General features: G+C 37.3%; 1 protein-coding gene across 4 annotated transcripts in view; it reads left to right on the forward strand.

Moving 5' to 3' along the window:
- The first annotated feature begins 563 nt into the window (after positions 1–563).
- Positions 564–27,172, forward strand: part of LOC132121743 (puratrophin-1-like) — a 46,105-nt gene continuing 19,496 nt past the window's right edge. For 2 of the 4 annotated variants that reach the window (XM_059531483.1, XM_059531491.1), the window contains exons 1-11: positions 564–1,783; positions 5,148–5,324; positions 5,406–5,529; positions 6,100–6,193; positions 9,189–9,275; positions 9,447–9,563; positions 10,075–10,173; positions 14,274–14,422; positions 17,604–17,742; positions 18,524–18,646; positions 18,928–19,119. In XM_059531483.1, coding sequence (XP_059387466.1) covers positions 571–1,783; positions 5,148–5,324; positions 5,406–5,529; positions 6,100–6,193; positions 9,189–9,275; positions 9,447–9,563; positions 10,075–10,173; positions 14,274–14,422; positions 17,604–17,742; positions 18,524–18,646; positions 18,928–19,119 — 2,514 coding nt within the window. In that variant the 5' untranslated portion in view covers positions 564–570. The remainder of the gene's footprint in view (positions 1,784–5,147; positions 5,325–5,405; positions 5,530–6,099; positions 6,194–9,188; positions 9,276–9,446; positions 9,564–10,074; positions 10,174–14,273; positions 14,423–17,603; positions 17,743–18,523; positions 18,647–18,927; positions 19,120–27,172) is intronic. The other 2 variants (XM_059531501.1, XM_059531508.1) reach the window with 2 other exon arrangements.

Raw genomic sequence — 27,172 nt, forward strand, 5'->3', positions numbered from 1 at the left:
AATCCTGAAAACACATCTCATCTAGACAACCATCTAGTGAGCACATCACAGCTAGACAATGAGCCAGTCAAGACATTGTATCCTGACATTGAGCCAGTAAGCATAGTTCAGCTAGACAACAGTCTAGCTAGCACATCACAATCAGACGGCATGTCACCACTAGTCAATGAACCAGTCAAGACTTCAAAACCATGCATTGAACTAGTAAGCATATCTCAGCCAGACCTTAAACCACTAAACATATCTCAGCTTGACAGCGAACTAGTCAACACATCACAACCAGACAGAAAACTAGTCAGCTCATCACAACTAGTCAGTGAGACAGTCAAGACGTCACAATCAGATCATAAACTAGCAAGCATATCTCAACTAGACAGCAAAATAGTTAACACATTAGAACTAAACAATGAGCCAATCGAGACATCAAAACAAACTAGAGATAACAAACTAGTCAGCACATCACAACTAGACAACAGTCTAGTCAGCACATCACAACCAGATAATCAACTATTCCACACATCACAACTAGAATGTGAACTAGTTAGTATATCTTTACCAGATCTGTACAGCATGCCACTAAGTACATCACAAACAGACAGTGAAACAGTTCACATGGAGCAACAAGACAGCGATGTAACTAGTATATCACAACCAGAGAATGAAATGTTATCTGGTACTTTAGAGAGGGAAAATTCAGATCAAGTTTATCTGGCTAAAATTGAACTTGTTGTGTTTGATCCTGCTGCAGAAGCAGAAGTCGTATCTGAATCTGATCAGGTCCGAGGTGATCATGGCCTGGAAAGCTGTTGTGATTTGCAGAACTGCAAAGTGTTGGTTTCTGAGTCTCTAACTGTTAGTGTGTCTTTACAAAAACAGACTGAGCAAACAGAGCACAGTGCATGTCAGATAAACAAACACATCCAAAAACCTTCTAAACAAGTTCATGACCTTTCTGCCACAAAAGAAGACCATCAATCATTTAGTAACAGTAGCCATGACAAGAATGAATCTGATGGTGATTATAGTTTGATTGCACAGGAAGAAGGTGGGCCTGTTTCGGCTGCTCCTCAAAGCGAACAGGTAGCTTTGGCCTCTGTCACCATGGGGCCTGAGGAGGATCCGGTTACGCTCATTTCACAGGGTCAGGTGAGGACAGAGTCCCACGAGGACAGACACAACGAGACTGAGGTGAAACGTCAGACAAAAGAAGCACATGCAGAAAGAGAACTTGCAGGAAATTTATCTTGTAAGGAAGAAGGAACAGTAGAAAAGAAAAGCATTGGAGTGACAGAAAGCAAGACAGAGAATGATGTAGTAGCAGTTTGTAAGGCAGAGGAAGTTGAGACCGCTCAAACAGGTCTGGTAGATGCCACACCCAAGTCTGATTCCAATGTTCAAGTTCAGGAGGAGGGCAGCTCCTCTGTAGGAACAGATGAGAAGAAACAAACCGATGTTGAAGAGAAAGGGGTGGAGGAAGAGGAGACCGAGGACATTACTGTGAGTGAGCAAGAGGCCATAGTGACCAGCTATTCTGAAAATATTGTCCAGCCAGCATGCAATCAAGTACTTGATCCAGACGCAGATGTGCCTGACACAAATGGACACATGCTCACTCAGGACAAACCTACCTCCAAAGGAGAAGGGCAAAATACAGAGGAGGAGAGAAAGGGGGAAAATAAGGAGCGGCAAGAGAATGAGGTTACTTCCTCTGCCAATGGCTCTCCAGCGGGGCATCAGCAACAAGCAGACATGGAGACCCGTTTCCATCAGCAGGAAGAGCAAGGTAGAGTCATCTTTAACAATGTCCATCCCGCTAGCCTTTACTTTATCCACATGCTTTTTTCTCCTTTTCCCTCCATTTTCCCTTTTACCTCCATCTCTGTTTCTTCATCTTAACCGATGCATCTATGCTTGCATCTGCTTCAGATGCATCTAAAGCCTTCCTGTCCTGATGAAGAAAGACCTGCTTCTCTTCATTCTTTTTATTTATCCACTCCATTCATAACCTGCTTTCACAGCTTTATCTTCCTCACAATTTATCAGTATATTTTAATGTTGATTATTATAATCTCCTTTTTTTTCCCATTTAATGGTGTTTCACGCATGAATTGTGTTCGAATTCCCAAAGCGTCTCTGTGATTTGCAGCAGTTGTTCACTAGGAGTCATTTTTTTCATCATTCATCCATTGCCTTGTCCACCTAGTATATTTACTTTAGATTAGCAGACTAGCTTTGGCATTTCGACATTCAGCCCTCTGACAAGTTACAAATGGCTCTCAAATGGCCCGTGCAATGGCCTGATAGAGCTCCTTTTCTCTTTAGGCTGAAAGAAAAGCGTGGGAGGCTCTAGTTTTACTTAGACTGGGCGCTTTACAAGGACTGGCTTCGTAGCAGGTCATATTCCGGCCTCTAGACAGTTTGTTTTCAAATTTAGACGCACATTAATTCCACTGAACACCATCCAAGATAGACGGCATTTCACATCTGAACTGCTAAAGGAAACAGCTGAAGAGAAGCCTGGGTCATGTGCAGGATTTCTGCTTTAAGTACTTTAGTAACTCAATCCTGATTTCGTTTAGATTAAGCTATTTTTAGACATTTTTAGACATAGAGTGTTTTTGTGTAGCAAGATTGTTCCCACAACTTATTTTGTTCCTGATTTGGATCAAGTAAGGCAAGGCTATGTTGTACTAATTAGTTCCCACAATATATTAAAGTGTATTATTTAAGTAGTACAACAAATTAACAAATTGTGGGAGTGAATTTTTTAATACATGGCCACATCATTATTTTTTATGTCCAGGACACCATAGCTTTTTTAATTAGCTCTCCACATTGTGAGTTTCTGCACAGGTTGCTGTCAGTGCCCCACCTCCTCTTCCTCTTCATCCAGATGATTTGGTTGCCAGGATGTGCTCACCTGGCTCAGGTGTGCTACAGGTGTGAAGAAAGATATATGAGATGAGGTGAGGTGGTTGGGCCTGAACACAATCCCTGCTGTGGGATCTCTGAAACTGCAGGGGGTAAGCAGAGGGGGATGTTTAAGTGCGTGTGTTTGAGGGTTATAGATGGAGTGTTTAAATAATGGAGAACGGGTGGGGGTAATACTCCTTTGAAGACAAGAACAGAAAGAAGAAATAATGGTGTGTTTGTTGTGGTAGTTTGACCATGATGGATCTGTTTCTTTCTTTCTTAGTGGGTGGTTCACAAACCTTAAACATTTTTTCCGTTTTAGTACAGCGGTGTGTCTATACACACAAATAAGTAAGCTTATCTTCTATTTTTTTCATTTATTCTTTTCATCAGGCATACATTTTTCAGAGGATTTCAGGTGTTATTTCTTTTAATCCACTGTTTCAAGTAAATAGGATTCACTAGGAATTGAACAGTTAACTTCGAATATTCAGTGTCAGCAGTTTGCTGGGAATTTAGCTTGTGTATTTTTAGTTCTGAAAGGAAAATTATCTTTGGACAATGCTTCTCCAAGATCTATAAAACCTCTTGAAAAGCACTACAGACTTTAATGAGAATCCAGTCTGTGAAAAAGGGTGCTGATGAGCTGGCCAGATGGAACACGCACACGCATACATTTACAAACTGACTAAAGAACTAGATAAGTATCCATAAAACTTCCTAAAGTGAGCAATGTTTGATTTGTAACTTCTTGTCCAGACCATGCATTAACTGATGTGTGATCTTTACAACAGACACATGTCCACACATTCATTGGGCAGCATGTAATTGCAGTCATTCTATTACAGTAAAAATAATGAATGTGACTCGCGTATGGAAATATATTCAGTATAAATAGCATAATTTAGAGTTGTCCCTAATGGTCTGACTATTCAGTATCCTTAGCCTTTATTCTACATGCATTTCTTTTCCTTTCGATCTGATTTTCTTTTCTATCTGATGTGGCTGAGGACATGGCCCATGGCCAGACTGAGCTCCAGACTGTGGTGAGAGAGTGTGAAGCCAATACGCTCTCTGCTCTGCCCTGTCTAGGGCAGCACTTAGCTCCTCAGGGGGCTCATTTGCTCGACTTCCTCAATGTGGGCATTCTCTGGCGAGGAGGATGTTAGGTAGACAAGGAGACAAAGAGAAAGTGGGGGTACAAAGTGGATTAGTTTTTTATTTCTTAAATTTATTTTAGCTTTTACCTAACTGAAGAAGTACATTCCATTATGTTTAGATTTCCTTTTTCAGAAGCTCAATTCCCTTCTGAAACATAGCAATCTCAGCCAGATTATGCTTCAGAGCAATTTATACTTGTTTTCCTTGTCCTTGTGCAAGCTGTTTTACGACTCCTGGAATTCCCAGGACTCCATCTCATCTGTTTTTGATCTCAGTATCTATTTTCTGCACAGCACCAGCAGTGCGTGGCAGTGTAGCGAAGCAAAACTTCAGTTTTATGACTTGTCAAAAGCTGATCTCTATTTATCTCTGAGCCCTATCGTGCTGTCAGGTATATGGGCCAGAGATCCAAGCTGCCCTATGGGTCAATGCACAGGATGAAACCTGGAGTGCTTAAAATTAGCTAGTATGTTTGATTGTCTGTGTGATTTAAAGGCAGAGTTGCATGATGGTACAGATTGGGCAAATGCTCACGCTCCGTTCAACCGTCTCTGCGTTGCTGTTTGTTAATAGAGGGTTTAGAGAATGTGGGCCTACTAGCTTTGTAAAGAGATTTGTCATGTGAAAAGATCTCATTGCTTTCAGAGTCTGAATAGCTTTGTTTTTCATGTCCCAGAGATTTAGCTTCTTTTTTTTTTCAAGTTTACAGCCAAATATAGTTAATAGGTCATTAACTATATAATAAGTCAGCCATCTATAAGCTGTGTTGTATATCTTTAGCGAGTAAGTCTCAGTTTAATCCATTTTTGTTCCTTAGCAATCGAACATTGTAGTAAAGACTAACTCACATTGATCAAATCAATATACCTGTAGGCTTGAGTGATGTATTATTGTCTACTATGATAAAACAGATAGAAGATTGACTATAGTCAACATTTAAAACTGACTTGCAAAGGGTTTCTGTCTTTACATTTCAAGTGTGTTGTTTGTAATTTGTATCTTTTATATATATATATATATATATATATATATATATATATATATATATATATATATATATATATATATTCCAGCATCCAGTCAGGAAGTAGACAGCATTGTTTCCCACCTGTCTGCTAAAACCCAAATTGAAGACCCCTCAGCAGTTCCTTCACCACTGCCTCGAATCTCCCAGAAGACCCAGCCTGTCCAGAGTGAGGCTCATGACATCAATCCTGATGTCCTGAGCTCTGGAGTGCTCTGCCTGCCGGGTGAGGATCTTCTTTTAATGCTATTAATGTGGTCCTTCCATCAATTTGATCCAAAGGCTCATCTTTTAAAATACATTTTAGGAACAAGAGATAAATCAGGCCATGCCCTAGTGACAGTCACAATGAGAAACACTATCTGGTTGAATCCGAACTGCAATAGTGGAGAGCTGGTGCGGATCATGGTCTATTTCTTCAGTACACTCAGGTAAACTACATTTCTATTACAAATCAAGGCACACATTGCCATTCAAAAGTTTGTAGTACAGTAAATAACAATAACATTGTGAAATATTACTGCAGAATTACTTTTCTAATTGTCATTTTTCTAATAGTAAAATGTATTTTGTTCTTGTGATGGCATAGCTGAATCATCATCAGCAGCCATCGCGCTAGTCTTTATCACATGATACTTTATTCTAATATGCTAATTTGGTGCTCAAGAAACATTTCTTATCAATTTTGAAAACAGTTGTTCTGATTAATGTTTTTGTGGAGCTCGTGATAATTTTTTTTGATTCTTTGATGAATAGAAATATCAGAAGAACAGCATGTTTTTATAGAATTTTTTTGCTGGCATAAATAGAATATATTTTACTCGCATTTTTGATCAACCTAGACTTTTAGTCTCACATCAGTAGTGTAGCTGTTTTCTCTCTAATGTAATAGACAACACTTTTATCAACCTGTGCAGTTTTTGTATTTAGAGTAGCACAATTGTATGTGTGATATATTTACGCATTCTTCATAAAACATGTGACCATCATTTGTCACACAGGAAGGAAGTCAGTGCTTTGGGCCTGACTGTCCTGGTGGATGCCCGCAGGTGTTCTCCTGTCCCCGCCCTCTTTAAATCCTTCAACATCCTCCAGGTAAAAACACCCTGACAGTATGATTTGTGATAATGCACACATATACAGTCTAGCATCCGTTCATAACCTCCAGAGAATCCTACACACAGAGAACTGTCACATACCGTTCACATCCTCAAGGCGTTTCTTTTCCCATACTTGCCCCAAAACAAAATGGAATGCAAACTTGCCTTGAATGCTGATATTTAACTTCAACCAGACATCTGCTCCTCAGGAATTCAGAAGACAGCCTGCTAAACTAAAGCAAAGATTTGAGAAACGTTTCCATAGACAGAATCAGTAATTTTTGGCTAAAAAAGGCAAATAAAACCGACACATCATAAATATTTAACTCTGATTTACCAGCTGTGGAAATAAATAGTTGCATTTAGAAACAATTACACAATAGGACATACTCGAACGAGAGTAGGAGAGAGAGGGAGGTGGGTTTGGTTTTCCTTTCCTCATCTGGGATTGGTTATTTTACAGAATACATCAGTTTAAGACATGAAGAGCCTGGATTCTTGCTTGTCAGTAGTTGGTTAACTTGGATACAGTCTCTGCTTAAATAAAGGTTCATCTTTACAAGTGTAGTCTGGGCAGGGTGGCAGTAGAGAACACAAGCATCATATCCTGTCAGATTTCATTATATACATTTAGTTTGAGTGTTAATAAACAGTGGATGACTTGTCTCATCTGATTGGCCTTACACTGTTAAAAAAAACCATCAAGTGAACTGATTGAATCACCACAGCAGTCATTTACATGAGGGATGTGAAGAAACCCATAAATAATCCCTCAGTGATACTGCAGGAACTTGATTCCTGAGCACATTTAATGGAAGTGACTGTAGAGTTTGTGCCTTGCACCTGAATGCAGATTAATGCTGCTTTCTTCTCCTGCCAGCACTCTAAAAGATTGAGGACGTGCCAATGCTGACTTCACCATTTAGACTTCCTGAGTAAGATAGAGAGCGATAAGCATGAGCAATGTAAAAGTAAAATTGAGAATGTTTTTAATGACAATGTTGTTTTAAATATCACTGGGCCTCTTTAAGAGGTTTTCACTGTCTCTACTCATTTGAGCTGAAGCCCAGCTGCAGAAATCCCCCATGTGACCTTTCCTTCATTTATTTTTTTCTTTGATCTTTTATCTGTATCTATAACTCATGATGGACAGCATACAAGTGCTGTCTTGTGGAAAAGGTGGCTTTACTGAATGTTTTTGAGATTTTGATGATATGCTGCTAAACTATGTGAACGTTACGTGTTGGAGAACCCTTCATTGTTGAGATCTGTCTGAATGAATGCAGCAGCTCAGTGACCGGTCCTCAGGGAGCAGACACGGGTTCTTCTTCCTCCCCTAATACTATCGTCTTATTATAGATGTCCTTTTCAACTGACAGCTCTGTATTCAAATAGAGAAGTTTGAATCATGGCCAACCAAGGAATTGACTTTCTTTTGCTTTATAAACAGATTTGGCAACAATATAGTAATGTAAATATAGTATAGAATATTAAATGACACTTTTGATTTGCATTTTGGATGGGAGATTCATCAAGTATATAAATTTGTCATCCCATTTCACCTGGATTGAAAGAGTTCAGGGTGGGTAAGATTTTTAAATGTTTCTTATGCTCACCAATGCTGTATTTATTTGATCAAAAATACAGCAAAAATGTAATTTCTCAATACAATTGGTGATTATTTTAAAATATATTAGAACCACTGTTGATCAGTTGAACATATCTTTGTTGAATATATATATATATATATATATATATATATATATAATTTTTTATTTTATTTATTTACTTTCAAATAGTAGTGTATAGAAGTATTGATATATTTGTAGTTGTTGGAGTTGTGACACATGTTTGAGTCTAGTTTATAAGTCTAATAAAAAGGTATAATCCCAAAATATTCTGTTCTCAGCCAGGCTTTTGTTAACCATGAACATTCCCCACATTTATCATTCCTTCTCTTTGGCCCCCACATGAGAGTTGAAAACTGGAAACCTGATCCAACCTCACCATGTATTCATTATTTTAATACCCTCAAAAAGTAAAAAAAAAATAAAACTGCACTGCATCAGTAAGTAGGCAGTGAATATCAGCGGTAATTATGTCTCAGCCCTGAAGAGTTTGTTGATGTTTCTAGAACATTCCTTAGTAAATATGCTATCGTTTCATTCCAGCAAAGCTTTCCTTCCTTCTGTTCAGATGTGGCTAAGATGGCATGATAATGCATACATGATCAGTATGCACGATGACATGCAAGAAAACCGACAAAAACAGCTCTTAAATGGCACAAACGACTTCTCTGCTCTGTTTTTACAGTGTTGTTTTTCTGCTCTTTTGTTATGGGGTTATACAACTCATTTCATTCACAATGACAGAAGTCTTTTATTGTGGTTCTTCGGGCACATGACAGAAAATTGTCTGCTAGGTTATGTAACCTTTAAAAACTTCTGTTAAATGATGTAATTTATGCATATGCATAGTTTAAAATTGTCAAGTAATTCACCCTATCTATTTTCTAAATGCAATTTATCATATTGATCTTACAATATATTTATACATGTTCCAATTTTTGCATTTTTTTAAATGTCACAATTCTTCATCAAAATGTCCTAACTTGATCTTCCGGTGAAACGATAGACTTTCCTCTGGTGACGTATGCTAAAGTTTTCCAAACATTTTGTTTACAACAATCGACTGCAAGCTTGCATTCAGATCGGTCAACAGCTGATGAATATCTAGTCTCCACCCTATATTTTTTTGTGTTGTGAATTTAAGGAATAGTCAAATAGTAAAAATACAAGCTGTATTAACATCTGTATCAATAGCAATATATATAAAATTATGTTTAAAAAGTCTTATTCATTAATCATAAATGACTGTAAAAGCATTTTTTTTTTTTTTTGGTTGATAGGACCGGGAACTCTGTTTTAATCAGTGAAATGTGTGTAATTCATGGTGCTATCTATGCTATATAGTCTATTTAATCTCTACAGGAAGCCATGCCGGGATGCATTCATACAGTACTGCTGCTGGCCGACAGAGATCTGGCTCTACGTGTGGAGAAAACCACTTCTATACAGGTAAAGAATGTCACAACAGCTGGACAGATAGTGGATCCTAGACAACTATCTAAGCTATTAGAACAACCATTGTTGCATCTGAAGTATTTATGATACCACTACAACCCATATTTTCCCCTTTAATTCAGAAGCTAAACCTGACGACTGTTGTGTTCTTTTGGCATCTGTCAGGTGGAGTTGTTGACATCGCTTAAGTCTCTCTATAAGCATGTTGACATCGCTCAACTCCCCACTGAGTTTGAAGGCACTTTCCCTTATTCCCACAGCAGCTGGATCTGTTTCAGAATGGTGAGAAAATCATCATCTTCATCATTCTTGGCTGGAATACCCTACATGTCTTGCTCCCTGAATCTGCTCAGTCACAGGATGTAAACATGTTTGGTATTATTAGCCAGTTTAAGAACACATATTGTTTTCTGTATTTGTCATGCACCTTCTAAATTAGAGGCACATGTTCTGCTTAAGTCAGGAACAACTTTCTGGCGTGTTAGGAATGACTTGAAAGTCTTGTATTGACTTTTTTTTTTGTAAATTGTATTTCCAGCCTTAATATGGATTAATGCAGAAATACGCCACAAGAGGCCATGCAGCCATAATGTAATTAAAGTATTCAGTGGTTGAAAATGTATTATTAATAATAATCACAATAAATAGTTCCTCTGCAAAGTACCTTATTTATACATTTGACATTTAACTTGAAACATTAAGATACCGCTTTATTTTTATTTTTTTATTATTAATCTGGATTTTTTTTCTCTAATGGTTTCTTGTTCCTATATTTCTTTCTGGTATGTTTCAGAGGCTGGAGCTGCTGACCAGCCATTGTGAGGATGCTGTGAACCTGCTTCAGAACACCATCAGCAAACTGGAGTCTACAGTGCTGCCCCCTACAGCAGAGGTACGGCAACAGTCAATACAGTACTTCTCTAAAAACAGCTCAGCTGAGCAATCTCACAGAAAATGCTTTGTCCTAGTCCTGTCCAGAATGAGAGTGCTGTATATGTCTTTAATTTGATAGACTCTTTTATCTAAAGCAACTTGCATTAAAAGTATACATATTTGTCCGTTTTTGCATTCCATGGAGATCGAACCCAAGGTGTTGCTATGCTCTGTTGTTCAAGGAATATATATTGTAGGTATTTTGACTGTGATCTACCTCAGGAGGGCATCATCATGGCACTAAAATCTTCTATTCTGAGTTTGAGAGAGTTCAATTCTATTTCCATGAAGTAGAGTAGTGGCACTGGTGTCCGGTTACAGTGATTTAAAGACTGTTCTATTTAGAAGAGATGTCTAGTTTTGAAAAATAGACTTCAGTTTGTGTGTGGTTGGGGTTAGTGTGTCAAGGCTTTGACTGAATTGACCTCTGGCTGTCAGTGGAGGTCACAAAGGACCTTTTTATCCACAGGCTTCTTCAGGGCCTCAGGAGAAATAATGATCTCCCAGAGGGGTGTTTATCTGCAGCCATCTTTAAAATCACTTACCAAGGGTTATTTGAAGAGTAGAATGGAGAGGCAGTGGTTGAGGGTATGGATTTCTGAATGCTAAAACAGCCCCTCTTGCGGATGAAGTGATGCTTAGATGGTAGATGAATAGAAGACCAAAACAAGTCTCGGCCCGTCCTCTCATCCATTGCTCCTTTCTCTTCTGTGTCCCTCCGTTCATTTGAACATGTGCCCTCTTCCTTTTCTATGTCTTTTCACTATGCTTCGGAGTAATTTTCTCCCTATATTTCCACATAAACCCAACATGTTCAGTTTTCATCCATTAATACAGTGTCTATGAAAGAGTTTTAAAGCAGTACTGTAAACAAAAATGCAAATAGGCTTTAAAACACAGACACATCCACTGACATTTGTACTTCATGTAATTGCTACCACTTCACACACATTAATTAGGGTGTAGACATAAGACAGTAATTATGAGATTTTTATCGCTTTGAGTACTTTTTCAAATTCACTTAAAAACAGGCTTCAGTTGAGGTTCCTGAGGTTATTTAGTATAATATAACCTTTTCTTGTTAGCTCCTTATAGACTTGGCATAGTGTGGTCGGACCACCGTCTGCACCATTGGGTAGGTATTATGGATGCTTTTCTGGGTGGCACATGCACAAATAGACTCATCCACTCCGATTACACCACAAAAACTATCTATAACAGGCACTTTTTGTGTTTTTAGATTTTAATTAAGATGATGTTTTGCTAATTTGTGGCCCTTGTTTACTAACTTTTTTTCAGGGAATTTTCAAAAACATAAACGTGTTCCAAGTATTGTGAACCATTTTAAACATTTTACACCTGAAAAGATGGAAAAAAAAAAGAGTCTATACTTGTGATGGCTATGTTTAAAATCATGTACACTACCATTCAAAGTCATTACGTTTTTGTTGTTGTTGTTTTAAAGTAATTACTTTATACAGCAAGGATGCATTAAGTTGATCAAAAGTGACAACGCAGTTTAAATGGTTAAAAATCAAATCTAATAAATACTGTTCTTTTGAACTTTCTATTTATTTAAAGAATCCAAATTTTTTTTTATCTTGGTTTCTTCAAGAATACTAACCTGCACAACTGTTTTCAACATTGACAATAAGAAATAATAAGAAATGTTTTTCAAGCACCAAAGTAGCATATTGAAAAAATGATTTCTGAAGGATTATGTGACAATGAAGAATAGAGCTGCTGAAAATTCAGCTTTGCCATCGCAGGAATAAAAATATTTTTTTTAAATATATTTTTTATTCTTTTGAATAGTAGTGTACTCTCACAAAGGATGACTCCAGTCATATTAGTGACCTAGAAAACCAGTTTTCCTGTAGCCTACACTGAGCAACATAGAGCGCCCTCTCGCGGCTGTAGACGGTAATGTTTTCTCTTGGTTCTAAATAAATGCGACTTATAGTCCAGTGCGACTTTATATATGTTTTTTCTCATCATGACGTATTTTTGGACTGATGCGACTTATAGTCCGAAAAATAAAAATTTAAATGTGACGGTACCAGGTTTCTGTAAGTACCGGTAGTACCGAGGTCCCGTTCAAACCCGGTTCAGCGCTATGATTTCCGCGAAGTAGAAAACGAGGACGGAATCTCAAAATCCAGTCATGAAAATGAAACTTACATTTTAATATGGACAGACATGGAATTTGTCAAAGTAAGCATAAATTAATCAAATCAAATCTCCATATGGACCAGTATCTGTAAATGTTAAGCCGCAAAAGTTGTTTGAAATATTTTGTTTGAATCCGTGTTCTGCGCGCCTCTGTGTGAATTAATGAATGGCAGAGACGTGCGGGTTTGTTTACTACATAGACCGAAGCGCATGATGCTTGCATTAATTTCAGCATCTGAGCTTCAGAGTTCTGTCTCCATCAAGCAATTTGAACTTTTCAGTTCATCTCAATGGACGCACAGCGCACCTGTATTTGATGCTCTGTAAACTCTTTGTGAAGGCGCACGACTCACCGTCGCTTTACTGATAGCGCTGTTTCTCACACATGCAGAGAGAAAGCGAGTGAGAGTCTTACCACGCTGAATCGACACGCTATATGTAAACTATTCTTTGTTGTCTTCTCCTGTCAAAATAATGGAGTTCATTTAGAATTATTCATATTCATTTTTGAACAAGCAAAAGACACACCGCTTTCTCTGGTAGTGGGCGGAGCTAATGCGCAAATGGCAATTTCATTGCCTGGCGCTGATCTCTTACCGTCCCTGTTTTGATTTCAGCAAATCAGTTTGACCGAACGCAGACAACGTGATTAATATTCATGAACTCAGCAGCTCATCAATTCATAGTGCATTGTATATACATTAGTATGATAGTAGAATTAGTAGTAGTATTATCTTTTAATAATAATTAATATGATCTATTACTATTTTTTTACAGAAACCCTCAATGACCAAAAATATCTTAAGCATCACCATCAGTCTTAAGTTCAGTTAAAATGACAAATATGCATTCATTAGGCCTAAAAGTTAATTTTTACATAAAGGCATTGTGCTAGAAATATTACTATTATTTAGTAAAAATGTATGTGATACTGCTACTACTGTTGAACAAAATGATAAAACTTTATTTTTTAAAGAAATAAATCACAATATTTCTTCCATGTTTTAATTTTAATAGCAAATCCCCTTTATTTACCAAAAATAAAATGTGTTTAAATTTCATAAATTAAGACAAATTAAATTTGGGTGAAACTTGTTTACTGTTTTTAATAATTATATAACTTGTAGAAAAACTTTAAACACAATTGTAAATAAGTATAAAGAATGGCATTGGTTTTATTTTTAGTGCTAAAAAGTAATTTTTTTTAAATTAGCATATTTTTGTGTTTTGCTTTGGTACCGAAATTGGTGCCGAGAACCGTGGGTTTTCACTGGTATCGGTACCGAATACTGAAATTTTGGTACCGTGACAACACTAGTATCAATGTATCGATCCATATCGATGAATAGTTACACCGCAGAATATTTTGGTACCAGTGTGCACTTCGACAGAATATTTTGGTAGCTTTGGCTCATTATGCATAATTTGTCATTATGCTGTATCTACACCAAAGGGGGTCAGTATATAAAGTGCAAGACAAGTGTTATATTGTTAAGAAAGATTACAAACGTGTGCACACACACCAAAAGGTGTGGCAGTTATGTGTATTACACATTGTACTGTAGCTTAAGCTCATTTGATCACTTAATAAGTACAAACATGAGCTGGTATTAGATGAAGGAGGTGTAGATATCATTTGATGAATAATAATGCCTGTGTGCGTGAGTGTGTGTACAGGTAATGTGTGCTGCTCCAAGAACCGCAGGTATTACTCTCTATGCTGATGGTGTTTGTGAGACAGGGACATAATGATGGGGTGTGTGTTTGTCCTGGAGAAGGGACAGATATTACTCAGTGTGAACAGTACATGAGATGTGTATATGTAATAATAAGGTGTATGGAGTGTCTGTGTTTTACAGTAATGAATGTGTGTTTGTGCGTTTGCAGGAAGCACAGATCTTATTGTGTAAGTACAGAGAGTCGATGAGGACTGTTCTGGAGGACAGCAGGTTGGTGCGACTACAGCTGGAGGGAGGAGCCGCTCTGTCCCGTTTGCGAAAAGAGGATACCAGCGTCAGTCTGACAGAGGACTACAGGTGAGAAAATATCGTCCAGACAACACCTTTAACCCACTGCACACATCACAAAAGTTAAGCAATTTAATTATGCTGTCAACAGGCAACATTTTTTGGTCAAAAGCAGCATGACATGTCCTTTGTAGAAAAGGCAATCCCAGAATACACACTAGCAAGCTCACTTATATATGCATTAAATTCAAGAAAAATATTATTATACAAACACCAGTCAATATTTTGTATGGGACTCTCTTATGATCATCAATGCTGCATTTATTTGATCAGAAATATGATAATATATATAAAAAAAAAACAGTAATATTGTATAATAGTTTAATTTTTTTTTTTTATTCCTGTGTTGTCAAAGCAGAATTTTCATCAATCATAACTTCTGTCCTCAGTGTTTCATGATCCTTCGGAAATCATTCTAATTCTGAATCTGATTTTGTGCTCTACAATAATAATTTTAAGCTTTTGTTTAGTTTTTTTGTCCATTTCTCTTAATTTAATGCATCCTTACAGAACTAAAGCATTATTTAAAAAATAAAATACTGAAAAGGAGCATATTGATAAAAGGAGAGTGTGTAAATGACATGTTTGTATGTGATATGCATACTCATTATGAAAGTGATTATCAAATATAGAAATCAACATTACAGCTGAGTCACCAATGAAGTTCTAGTAACGATGCAGCCTAAATAGGTTGGAACTAAATTGTACAATTATAAGAGACATGAGAATGACAAACGAGAGGGATAATGAGATACAAAAAAAAAAGTGTTGAGAGCGTGGGAGAGCATGTTCAGATCTCTGATGATCAGGGCTGGGTTCAACTCGAGGTTGAGGGAGTGTGTATGTTATTTCCCACAGCTGGGCCAAAAGAAATGTCTTTATCTGCACACAATCATTTCATCCTGAAACATACACACATAATCTCAGAGCTAAACAGACACCAGTATGTGCTTGTGTCTGTCTCTGATAACATAGTATGGTTTGGATGCAGCAGAGCTCTGGTGCTGCTTCCTGTTTGACTTTGCTTAAAACACACAGGCATGTCTGCACTGCTCACTTTCAAAGCCTCCTGCTCAGACACAAACACTCGAGCTCGGTGTTTGTGAGGGTCTCTGCTGATAAAGACCCGGTGGGTCGCTCGTTGAGGGTTTGAATTTAGGTTTCCCACAGTCTTCATCTGCTTAAACATGCAAGCAGCAGCAATCTAAGCCAGGCTCTCCAATTCTGTAACCTGATTTATTGTCGGCATTGTCATCTCCTTCCCTTTTGTGTCTTTCATATTAGGTAGTTTAAAGGCGGTGCATGTTCTTCAGGTTGCTCATTTGCTGTCTAACGAATGCCAAAATGAAACCTTAGCTGTCTGAGCTGCTCACACACAAACGCATCACCTGGATGCTGACAGACACACAAAGGGCTCAGTCTCACAGGTGTGACTGACTCTAAAGTGCTTGACAATAGTGAACAAATCCGGCCCTTTTTTCTGCCTTTTTCTGTGTTTATGACATTGACTTCTTCCCTCACACATAATCCCTCTCATTTGAGTCTTTTTAACGTTTCCTTTGGATCCGAAAGGTGAACTATGACCCCTTGCTTTTTTTACTGACTGGAATGATTACACTGTTACTCACCGGTAGTCCTAAAACCTGCTGAGTTTTGTTTGAATATACATAATTAGGATTTTTAATCATGTTTATTCCTCTTTTTTTATTCTCTGTAGTCCTTGTCAAACTGTATAATATATATATAGTATTAATAGTAATAATAAGAATCAAGATACTTGTCACCAGTAATCCCTAATAAAAAGTAGCCTAATTATAATAAAAAATATGATTATTAGAAACTATAACATTTAATTTAATAACAATAATATTTAGATATATTTTTTGTAGTGCTTATTGTTGTCTATTATTTCCAATTATTAGTAGTATATTAAATATTAAATACTTTATAAAATAGAAATATAAAATTTCATTGAGCTGATAATGAAGGCTTTTGGTTTTTCATCCATCCATCTTTAGACTCTTATCTCTCTCACTCACTCTTTTGTCATTCTTTCCTGCTGGAATGTCTTTGATATGTCGTGCACGCTGTGATAACCCGTGTTTGCTCTGGGTTTGTGTTGTGAATGATTGCTGGGTTTTGGACTTATTCTGAGTTCACTGATTTGCATCCCATTGTGTGTAATACTCAGATTGTTCAAACACTGAACTTGCATCAACCAAAACCCTAAAGTTCACCCCCAAATTAAAATTTAATTATCATTTACTTTACAAAACTTTTTAACTTTTCTTTTTCTGTTACTCTGTTGCAGCTTTTTTCCACACACTGATATTGAATGGAAACTAGGGCTGTCAAGCTCCAAACAGAAAAACCATGAAAATAACTTTGTTTTAACATGTGAATATGCATATATGTATCTAACAGCAGGGGGCACAGTTCAGTGTGGCTGTCTTGTTGTGCATGTGCCATGTTTTTGTCTGCATTACTAAGTCTTACTTGCTTTGGTAAGTATTCAAAAATAGTTCTGTATTCTAATATTGACATTGGTGTTATGTTTGGATCTGAGACTGATCAGTGTTTGACTGAGTACGCTGGCATATTGTTGAGGGGAAATGTTGTATTAATGTTTGACTAGAGCACAATACAGTATTATGTAAGTGAACTACAGCAGTGATGAAGTCATCCAGTAGATATCAGTCTCTGCTGCAGTGCACAGTGTGTTTTGTCAGTGTGTATCACAATGCATTTTTAACACAAAATGCATGTTTACTCATATTTCTTCGCAATGCAATTAAAGAAATACATATTTTCTCACATACTATTTGTACACTGTATACAGTCATTGACTTAGTTGAAATAGTTTCTCTCATTTATAGTCTTTTTTTTTCTCATATAACACACACACAAACTCTAGCTCTGCTCCATACTGTCTCCCATTGCTGTAAAACTAACTTGCACATCTAATTACATTGTCTCTAAAAGCCTGGCCCAATCAATAGTTCTGTAAGGCTGTCTTAGCCAATGAGACGAGAGTTCTACAAGCGTGTCTAAGCCAATGAGAGGGGAGTCCTGCAGTCAGTGTTTCTCTGAGCTCAGATGCTTGGAGTTTCTCTCTGATTAGAAACAAGTTTAAGACTATATGTAGACTACATTTACTATGCTAAAGGAATCCTGTTGGTGTGTGTTTTAGAGATGCCATCGAGAGTGCAGGCTGTCTGTACAACCAAGTGGATGAGTTGGTTCACAGACTGGTGATGCTGTCCAACAAATGCACACAGGAACTGGAATTCATCATGGAGTTTAAGACTCTGGAGGAGGGATTCAGAGAGGTGAGGACTAACGTTTTGCACTTATGAACTGTATTAATGACAGATGATAATAACAGCTGCATCTGAAACTCAGCAAATGGTACCTGTTCTTTAGTGGGATCGTTTCTTATCTTTGCTTTAAAATAGATCATTTTTAAATCAATTTTAAAACACTTTACAAATCCTCTATGAACATACTTCTAAGTATGTACATTTTTAGTTAAACGTTTCACTTAATTTATGATATGAAATTGATTTTGGGTAGAAAGGACTCCAAAATAGAAGCATTTGCATTGATAATATGAGACTTTTCAATTCAAATTGGGCAGTTTTTGTCTGATTCTCAGCAGTGTTTTTGTAGTGAATTTAAACTTGAAAAATACTGAACACTGTACTGAAGTACCACACACAAGCACGCTGACTCACAAACAGCCTTACTAAGCTACACGCTGACTTGGTGATTTATTCTTCTGATTGTTTTAATCGATGATTGTGCCCAGCAGGCAGAAAGAGGGGGAAAAATCCTGTTGGCAAGGTTATAGTGGAAGCTGCTGAAGCGGATTAGCCAAGCACACACACACATTCATGCACATCATGAGAAAGTGTAATCGAGCATCATAGCATCTGTATCAGATCACAGACACGTGAAGGATGTGTTTGTGTGCTTATATTTCAATCTACTGCCAAAGTCTGCCGTCACAGAGAACAAAGAGCATAAATATGTGTAGTTCTGGGTGAGACTAACAGTGTGACGCTGGACTGAAGCAGAAATAACTGTTTGTATGTATATCTTGTCTCTTAGGTGAGTCAGTGGATAGAAGAAGTGGGCGAGACTCGTCTGCAGACACTGAGTGAGCTGGAAGATTCCTTGGAGAAGTTACATCATAAACAGACTGTCTTCAGAGAATTTTACACAGCTGCATATGTATGTCAACTCTTATTAAACTTGTTTAACACAGCGCTTTTTACCCCCTGCCACAGCATCGACATGTTTTTTTTTTTGGCATATTTTCTCAACAAATGCCTTATGATGTTTTCATTTGAACTGAGAGGTAATATTTTACAGCAGGTGTCAAACATTTGCTTTATTATGTCAACATGAGCTTGAAGAGCGTTTGTAACTGTTCAAATGTAGTCACCTCTGTCGCACCCGTACTGTTTTCATACCAGTTCACTGTGTAATTCTGTGTGTGTGTGTGTGTTCAGGAGCACTGTAAGAGCGGTGAAGCTCTCCTCAAGCGCTTAGAGAAGTGGGAAGACATCTCTTCAGCAGAGCTGCAGGTGTACGAGGTGAAAGTACGCTCATTCTGGGTCCATCTACATGATTTCTCCCAGCGAGTGGAGGAAACCAAGGATAAAATTGACAAGACTGTTCGACTCTACGAGTTTTTTGACAAGGTGAGTGGTTATTAGTCGCTCGTAATATGATCTCCCCTGGAATTCTCTGTCTTTCTGTTTTTACTTTTACTACTTGTGCTCACTTTTCGTGCTACTGGTTTTGAGCTTGAACACCCTGAAGCTGTATTCTCTGTAACTGTATTGTAGTGTGTGAAAAGTTGAGAAGATTTTGAGATTGTTTAGAGGTGATTTGTTAGAAATGTTGTTCTAAATGGTTTAGTATGGGGATAGTTCACCCAAAAATGATAATTCTCTCATCGTTTACTCACCATCATGTCATTCCAATCCTGTATGACCGACTTTCTTCCATGTTTTTTTCCCCTTCATACAATAAAAGTCACTGGGGTGCAATGTTTGGACCCCATTTAGTTTTGAAATACCTTCTGTTTTGTGACAAAGCAAGTCATACAAGTTTGGAATGGCAAGACATTGAGAAAATTATGAAAGAATAACAATTTTTCAGTGACCTATCCCTTTAAATATATGTACTGGATTGTTTGAGGCTTTATTTGATTGAAATATTGGTTTGGTGGATAATAAGAGATTACTCAGTGCACTGGTACTGTTTTCTAATTATAAGGTGTGTTAATTGCTCAGGATGATTAATCAATTTGTGGTCATTCTAAATGTGGTTTCCCTATAATCAAGAAGGCTTGCCGACCCCTGGTGGAGGTCATGTCCCCTAGGTTGTGAAACCTTGTCTTATTGAACACTATCTGTCCTCTATATTTCCCCAGTGATAAAACCTTTATAATTAACAGGTAATTTGACATCAGAATATTGGGTTGAATGTTCTAGATATTGTTAAGGGATGGCAATGGAGGACTTTTTCATGTATTTTTCCATCAGACTCTAGTTCCTCTGAAGAGAATACAGTGTTTCTAAAGCACCAGCTATTACGGAAATCCCTGACTGGCAGTGATGTCAGGCAAACAAACACATTCACACACACAAACAAACACACACACACACGATTGTCTCTGTGATCAGACCATTGTGTTTTTCCTCTGCAGTGACACTGGGTGAGTGTTGAACACTTTAGTCTGTCTTCAGTATTTCCCCCTGAGCCCCTGCAGGGACAGATAGTCCGGTTGGCTAACCGCTATCAGATTTTATCATTAACATAATCATAGTGTTGCTGACCCATCAGATCATCCACATATAGACTCCTTGCCCTGTAGGCATGACGACCTCTTCCAAGCCCTGTCCTGCCTTCCATTGGCATACTGACAAAGGTTGTAAGTGTATTTGTGTATTAATCAAAGCTTTTGATTGGACATGAATCAAAAGCTGGCTTAGTTTACATACAACTACCTGTTTCTAGATCAGTCTCTGACGGAGCATGCATTTTATCCTCTTTAGACACTCATAAACACACTAGGCTCATCTGACTGGCGCACATGAATGATTATTCACACCCATTCCTGTCATGTCATTTTGTGCTTTTGATTAGACTCATGAATTGAACAACATCGCTGGTTGTGTATTCATTGTATAACAGTATACAGGTGTGTATTAGCCTTGTGTGAGCATTATATGTGTGACTCTGTGTGATCACTGATGGTACAGAGTCTTTATCTTTGAGTGACCACATGCTGGACTTGATTTGTCTTCGATGGCAGATGGACTCGTCCCAGATTTAGAAACTGATTTGAGCGATCCGAACACGGCTGATGAGCTGGCCAGTGTGGATTGTGGTCATCAAACACAATGGGTATGCTGTGACAGCTGAGGCTGAGCGAAACCACAGGACACCAGACTCTATTCATACTACAGGACAACATCAATGAATGAACGACTGAGAAAGGTTTCAGTGCTCATAGAAGACCTGAAATATCATAGAATTGCAAAACTGTTTTTTTTAGTCATGGAAAAGTCATGGGAATTTCCAAATGTCTTAAGAAAATCTTAAAAGGTTATGGGAATATCTGTAGCAAATGTAAAACTTTTCTGTAGTAAATGGAAATTTCTGAAATTAAGAGTTTTTCTGTAAAATATAAAACTGTTCAAAAGTTTCGGGTCAGTACATTTTTATTTTTTTATTTATTTAACCTTTATTTAACCAGGTAAAATCAGTTGAGAACAAGTTCTCATTTACAACTGCGACCTGGCCAAGATAAGGCAGAAACAGTGTGACAACACAGAGTTACACATAGAAATAAATAAATATCCAATCAACAAACCGATCACTATACAACATACAAACGTAATGCAAGGAACAATATAATGATGTAGCCTACACATATACACCAAATAGACCTTAAGAGCTTAAAACGGAAAATGAAATATAAAAATTCTATAGTGCACCATAACAGGGCTGCTAACAAGAGCAGGGATCAGTAAATCATTTTGAAATCTGATGCTTAAAGTTACCAAGGGAGATCGGTACTTCTATTTTTAAAGATTTTTGCAATTCATTCCAGTCGTTGGCAGCAGAGAACTGGAAAGAAAGGCGGCCAAAAGAGGACTTGACTTTGGGGATGGCCAAAGAAATATACCTACTAGCACGCGTACTACGAATTGAAGTTGCTACCGTGACCAGTGAGTTGAGATATGGAGGGGATAAGCCTAATAAAGACTTATAGATGACCAGGAGCCAGTGAATTCGGCGGCGAGTATGTAGTGAGGGCCAGCCAATAAGAGAATAAAGATTGCAATGATGAGTAGTGTATTGTGCTTTGGTGACAAAACGGATAGCACATCCAGATAAATTACATCCAGATTACTTGGTAGAGTTTTAGAGGCAATTTTGTATACAACATCACCAAAATCAAAGATCGGTAAGATGGTAAGCTTTACAAGGGCATATTTGGCGGCATAAGTAAAAGAGGCTTTGTTGCGATATAAGAAACCGATTCTAGATTTAATTTTCGATTGTAAATAATTAATATGAAAATTAAGTTTACAGTCTAACCAGACACCTAAATATTTATAGGAGTCCACTTTTTCTAATTCGGTCCCGTCAAGAGTAGTAACGGTAATCGGATGAGCAGCTGTGGGCAGTGTACGATTAAAAAGCATGCATTTAGTCTTATTAGCATTTAAAAGCAGTTTAAGGTCAAGAAAGGCATGTTGTATGGCATTAAAACTAGTTTGAAGGTTAATTAACACAGTGTCTAAAGAGGGTCCCGATGTATATAAAATGGTATCGTCTGCATATAAATGGATTAACGAATCACCAGCAGCACTAGCAACCTCATTGATATATATAGAAAAAAGGGTTGGCCCCAGAATTGAACCCTGAGGCACCCCCATTGAGACTGCCACAGGACTGGACAACATGTCCTTTGATTTTACACACTGAACTCTGTCTAAAAAATAATTTGAGAACCAAGCAATGCATTCTCTTGAGAAACCAAAGTTGTTTAGTCTGTCAATAAGAACACAATGATTGACAGAGTCAAAAGCCTTGGCAAGATCAATAAAGACGGCTGCACAATAATTTTTACTATCGATAGAGGTTATGATATCATTAAGTACCTTTAGCGTGGCAGAAGTGCATCCATGACCAGCTCGGAAACCAGATTGCGCGGCTGAGAATAAATGGTGGAACTCAAAATATTTTGTGATCTGTTTATTAATTAGGCTTTCGAATATAACGTTTCTGAAGTGTTTTTGAAAGAAGTTTCTCTTGCTTACTAAGGTTTCATTTATTTAATCATAAATACAGAAAAACATTGCTATTGTGAAATATTATTACATTTAAAATGAACTCTTTTCTATTTTAATATATTTTACAGTGTACTTTATTCCTGTGGTGGTAAAGCTGTATTTTCAAAATCATTACTCCAGTCTTCAGTGTCACATCATCCTTCAGAAATCATTCTGATATGCTGATTTGATGTTCAAGAAACTTTATTATTATTTTTATTATTTATGAAAACAGTTGTGTTTCTAAATATTTTTGTGAAAACCATTATATATTTTTTCATGATTCTATGGTAAATAGAAAGTTCAAATTAAACTGATATCTTTCCCATGATGTATTTACTCTGTTTTGATCAATTAATTCATACTTTACTGAACAAAAGTATTTCTTTAAAAATAATTAAAAAGAAAATTTACTTAGGTCACACAAAAGAGATTTCACTCTCAAGTTTTCACCTCAAAATAAATATCTAAAGATATCTAAAGTGAGTCAGTGACTGTGAATGAATGAATTTACTCTGACCTTACTGGGCACTGTATGAGCTTACTGACACACATTGGGTGACAAACATAATATTGACAATCTATTGTCTAGATCAGAGCCCTGCAGGCAATCACAGCAGCCAGCAGTGCAGAAAGTGACAGCGAAGCTGTGAGCATCAGCCCAGTGATAGAGCCCGAGGCACAGCAGACAGTAGAGCTCAGTGTGTGAGACCAAGTCCTTTCTACTCCAGATGGTCTGCGTGTGTAAGAGGGCAGAGAGTGAGGAATCACAGAGATGGTGTTTGATGTGAGGATGAGGGCAAACTGACTGGATTGACCGTAATGCTCATCTTTACAAGCCAGTGTGGGACTATTGTCTGTGAAGATTTTTTTCAATTGCTCCCAGCGTTATATTTTAAATTCATTCAAATTCTTACTTTAGTGTTTGAAAATGCAGGTTCAGGGTGTCACTCATCTCTATAATGCTACTAGGCAACTCATTTCCTCTTGTGTTTTACATGGTTTTAAGCCTAAACACAAACGGTCAGACATTGCATGTCAAAGAAAATAGCACCACTATGTTGTCATTATAATGATAATACGACAGTACAATTGAATTAACGCACTACAGGCTTCTGCTCAGAGAGGATGAGCATATTTATGCCCTCTCACAGTGAATGGAAATGGATGAATCTCACAAAGACATGTCCAAGTCACATTTTACCCAAAATCAAAAGAAAATAATTATATATGTGTGTGTGTGTGTGTGTGTGTGTGTGTGTGTGTGTGTGTGTGTGTGTGTGTGTGTGTGTGTGTGTGTGTGTGTGTTAGTACACACACACACATATACTCATACATATTGCAAATTGCAAAATTGTATTGCTATTTCTGTAATTCACATTATATCCGGTGATTCTAATTAAATTCTTATCGGTGTCCCATATATATATATATATATATGTATATGTATATATATGTATATATATATATATATATATATATATATATATATATATATATATATATATATATATATATACAATATATACAACAATATTTTTTTTTGTTGTTTTAGTTGCAACAAGGCAACATTTCTAATTCCATTAAAGTTTTAAAAGTTTTTCCTAATATTTCTATTTTATTTTAGCTTTATTTCATTTAAGAAAAATAATTTTACTAATTTAATAACAACTATGAAAACAACATTGTCATTACTGTAATAGTTTTCATATGTCTAGTCTAATACAGAAACACTTTTTAATTGTATTTATAACAAACTATTTCAGAAAATGCTAATATGATGTATACATACCATTTTATATTCATTCAGATTAATTCATTTCTAATGTAATCAATTTTTAGTTGTCTTCTTTTTGCACATGAAAGAAATATAATACATTTTTGTTTCAAATTTTTATTTGATTTTTATTTAAGAAGCATGTAATTTATAATTTGAGCAAATCCAGTAGTGACACACGCGGCAGTTGTTGTATTGGATTAATATGTGTGTACGTGTGCAACATACTGTGAGCGGTTGAGTATTGATCAGGTTATTGATACTCCCGTGTCTCTAAGGAATGACTCTTTCCCCACATACCTTCTGTTGCTGTTTTCATCTAATCCAGCTCTAACTGAATACAGTTTACAGCTTGCTCAACCATACAAGTGTTATACATACAGAACCAGTAAAAACACATTTGTGACCCTGGACCACAAAACCAGTCATAAGAGTCAAGTTTGTGAATTGAGATTTATACATCATTTGAAAGCTGAATAAATAAGCTTATTAGGATATGACAATATTTGTCTTGTGATACAACTATTTGAATATCTGAAGATGCAAAAAAAAAAAAAAAAAATTGAGAAAATCGACTTTAATGTTCTTAGCAACAAACATCACATTACTAATCAAAAATTCAGTTTTGAAATATTTATGGTAAGAAATTTACAAAATATCTTCATGAATGGAACATGATCTTTACTTCATATCCTGATGTTTTTTTGGCATAAAAGAAAAATGTTGACCTATACAATGTATTGTTGGCTATTGCTACAAATATACCTGTGCTACCTGGACTTCACGTGATTATACCAGTCACTTGTGTGTGTATCTGTGTGTTTATGAATCATCGGCTGGGCCTCATTTTACCCTTCCCATCACCGCTCTGGATTTTTTCACTCCATTCACAAGGTTAAGTTAGCACCAGTGTGCCAAGTTTCAGCCATCGCTCTGCCGTCTTTCCTTTGCCCTTTTTGGCGAAGGGCTTTGTAGTGTTGTTGACAGACACCCTCCTGTCCCACCCCCCCTTCCCTCTCTGCCCTCTGCCCCCTCCGCCTCCTCTAGTGAAGTTGCTGGGGCAGACCCATCTGGTATTTAGACTTGCATTTGCCTGTGAATAGCAGGGAGGAGGGGAGTGGGCGCCACTGGCTCTCTCTCTCAGTTACTTTGTCATTCTGAGAGAGAGAGAGAAGGATGACTGCCGCCGCTCCGTGCTCTAGTCATGGGACCACCAGCGTCTTAGCCGAGCAGGAAAACGAATATAGCCATGGAGAGGTAGGAGTTTAGAGGAGCGTTATGCTGATTAAAACAAGATTGTTTGACTGATATGTGGTGCTTTTAGTGATGCACAGAAAGTTTGTTTTATTTTTTAATCTTTGAAGACATGCCAAGGCTCATGTTTTTACTGTAACAGATGTTGTTTCTCATGAGAGGCCACTATAATTGAAAGGCCAACTGATATGTTGCTCAAAACACTTTTGAATGGAGCACTTCTGGTGTCTGCGGAGAGACTTACTCTTCACTCAATCTCCACCCACTACTTTCTGGCTCTCTTCAATCCCCTGTTCATTCATGCGCTGGCAGAGTGTTTATGTGAGGGAAGCTCAGGCTGTAAGTGTGTGAACGGCAGTGTTTTTAATAGTTTCCTCTGCATGCGCTATTGACCAACGTTTCTCACACAGCTTAGATTGGAGTTGGGTGCCCTGGGCAAATGGCCACATCAGGGGGTTTATGCCATCCATTATCTCAGTGTAACTCCACACCTTGTTAGTCAGATCATTATGGGAGTGGATTACTTTTCAACAGCTTTGCGCCAGGAGCATGTTTCGAAGAGGGATGATCTGCAAGCAGACGTATAGATTTTGTCATTCAGCTCATCTTAGGTGGCTTGTATGGTCGTGACGTCAGTGTATCTTTACTCACTTTCCTGCCCACAGGACGTTTCTACTGTTGCGTGTTTTTAAAGTGTTTGCTTTATTAAATATCCTTTAGGGTGTTGTGATGTGATACTGTGAAAGTGAAATACCAGTGGCGATTTCTTGGAGAATACACTGGAAGTAGAACTTCCCATAGAATTCTGTGGACAGATATGTTAAAATACAGTGATGCAGTGATAATCTATGATACAGTTCAAATGTTTGGAGCCAGTAGGATTACTTTCAGAATATTAGAGTGTATTCAGCATTTTAGAATCATTTTTGAAGGATCATGTGACACCAAAGACACTAAAGAAAATTCAGCTTTGCCCTCACAGGAATTATTTTCATTTTAAAATGTATTGTATAATATAACCTCCAAACTTTTGAACAATTCCTGTCACTCATGGTGCATTTCAACATTTAAGCAGATTTTAGTGTAAAATATCTTGAAGGTCATTTGGTTAACATCTGGTTTAGTGTCTAAATAAATGAGTCTGCAGAAATGGAGCCCTATTAATACCTGTACCTACATTGTAGTAGGACAAATGTGCTTCACCTGAGAGTAGCATATCATGTGTGTTTTTCCTGGGAATTATGATCTGATTGCTTTTAGGTTACATAGCTTTCATTAATGTATTTTTGTCTTGACCTTCTCTGTATGACTATGAGAGCTTTGGATAGGGTTAGGGTTTGTCTCTCAGCATTAACCCTCAGTTAACCGTTA

This window comes from Carassius carassius, chromosome 3 (genome assembly GCF_963082965.1).
Source record: "Carassius carassius chromosome 3, fCarCar2.1, whole genome shotgun sequence".
NCBI classification, from domain to species: domain Eukaryota; kingdom Metazoa; phylum Chordata; class Actinopteri; order Cypriniformes; family Cyprinidae; genus Carassius; species Carassius carassius.